Source organism: Myotis davidii, unplaced genomic scaffold (genome assembly GCF_000327345.1).
Source record: "Myotis davidii unplaced genomic scaffold, ASM32734v1 scaffold43, whole genome shotgun sequence".
Taxonomy (NCBI): Eukaryota; Metazoa; Chordata; class Mammalia; order Chiroptera; family Vespertilionidae; genus Myotis; species Myotis davidii.
In genome coordinates this window covers 526,539-528,176 of record NW_006294590.1, presented here as the reverse complement: position 1 = coordinate 528,176, position 1,638 = coordinate 526,539, and the positions used below count along the sequence as shown (strand labels likewise).

General features: G+C 66.3%; 1 protein-coding gene across 1 annotated transcript in view; it reads left to right on the top strand.

The window, feature by feature from the left end:
• CABIN1 (calcineurin binding protein 1) overlaps positions 1 to 1,638 on the top strand; it is a 69,756-nt gene that overhangs the window by 65,336 nt on the left and 2,782 nt on the right. The window contains 3 exon segments of the mRNA XM_006768780.2: positions 154 to 405; positions 408 to 683; positions 1,553 to 1,627. Of these exon segments, the coding sequence (XP_006768843.2) occupies positions 154 to 405; positions 408 to 683; positions 1,553 to 1,627 (603 nt within the window).

The following is a 1,638-nucleotide window of genomic DNA, read 5'->3' as shown; positions in this document are numbered from 1 at the left end:
CAGGCTGGGGGTCCGGCAGGGAGCGCCTTCCTCGGGCAAGTCCCCGGCCCGCAGGCGGGTGGCAGGGCCAGAGTGGCCTTGGCTGGGCCAGCCTGGTGCCAGGTGCTTTTCGGTGGAGACACTGAGGTGCGTCTCTCCCTTCGGCTTCTCTAGGGGTCAGAACACCCAGGGCCCAAGGCCTGCAGCCTCCCCGGAGCCAGGATGACCACCGACGTCTCCCACAAGGCCAGCCCCGAGGACGGCCAGGAGGGCCTCCCCCACGCCAAGAAGCACCCCCTGGCTGATGGCTCAGGGCCCGGGGCCGAGCCAGGGGGCAAAGCGTCTCCCCTCAACCACCGGCCCGTGGCCATGGACGCGGGAGAGGCTGCAGACCAGGGCGGGGAGCGGAAGGACAAGGAGAGTCCCTGGAGGAGCTGAGCATCAGTGCCCGGCATCAGCGCAGCCCACTCACCCCCGCCCAGCCGGCCCCTGCCACAGCCGCCTCCGCCCCGAGGGCAGGTGGCCACCCCGAGGAGCCGCCGCCACGGCCCAGCCGCAAGAGGAAGCTCCTGGAGGACACGGAGTCGGGCAAGACGCTGCTGCTGGACGCCTACCGCGTGTGGCAGCAGGGCCAGAAGGGCGTGGCCTACGACCTGGGCCGCATCGAGAGGATCATGGCCGAGACGTACATGCTCATCAAGCAGGTGGGTGCGGGCGGCGGGTCCTGCCCGTGGAGCCGTCTGTCTCCCGGTTCGAGGGCCTGGCTTGGGGGTGTACCAGGTGTGGTTCCCACCACCCCGCTGTCCGCTGCCCGGGGGTCCCCACTCAGAAACAGTAGGCGTGCTGGGGCACCGAGCCGTGTGCTTCACACACGGTGCACGTGTCACTACCCCGTAAGACTGGGTAAACGCACAAAACACGTGCCCCGCTTTCACAAGCCTGTGTTCGGTTCCAAAGGAAATGAGCCACTTACAGAAATCTACCAAACCCAGGGCAGGGAGACCCTGAGGCCACCGCATGACAGGCTCGGGGCCCTTCCTCAGAGACCGACCTTCCTGGGTACGCGAGGAGCCGCTGTCCTGCCGACTGTACCTTCCTGTTTTTAAAAAAGAAATGTGTCGGGCACGTAGCTCCTCCTCCACGTACAGTGATTGCCGCCTGGTCGGAGAGTTAGCTGGTCAGAGAGTCCTCTGATACCAGGTTTCGGGTTCAGCCCCGGTCAGGACGCACACAGGAAGCAACCTTTGGCCTGGCCAGCGAGGCTGTCGGCTGACCTATGCACATGCCAGGGTGGCGGGCTCGATCCCCAGTGGCCGGCGTGCAGGAGGCGGCCGATCCATGAGTCTCTTCATTGATGTTTCTCTCCCTCCTCCTCTGAAATCGATTTTTTTAAAAAGAGTATGGTTACGGGCATGAACTGGGCATGGCCAGATGGGCCAGAGCTCAGGTCCTGGGGGCAGACCGCGGGGACGGGGGCACCTGCCCGATTCCCCAGGGGGTTGGGCCGGGCTCAGCGGTGGGAGGCCCCTCAGGAGCCGGGCCGGGCCTCTGACTCGGGGTGTCCCCTGCTCAGGTGGACGAGGAGGCTGCGCTGGAGCAGGCTGTGAAGTTCTGTCAGGTGCACCTGGGGGCCGCCGCCCAGAGACAGGTAAGCCCCAC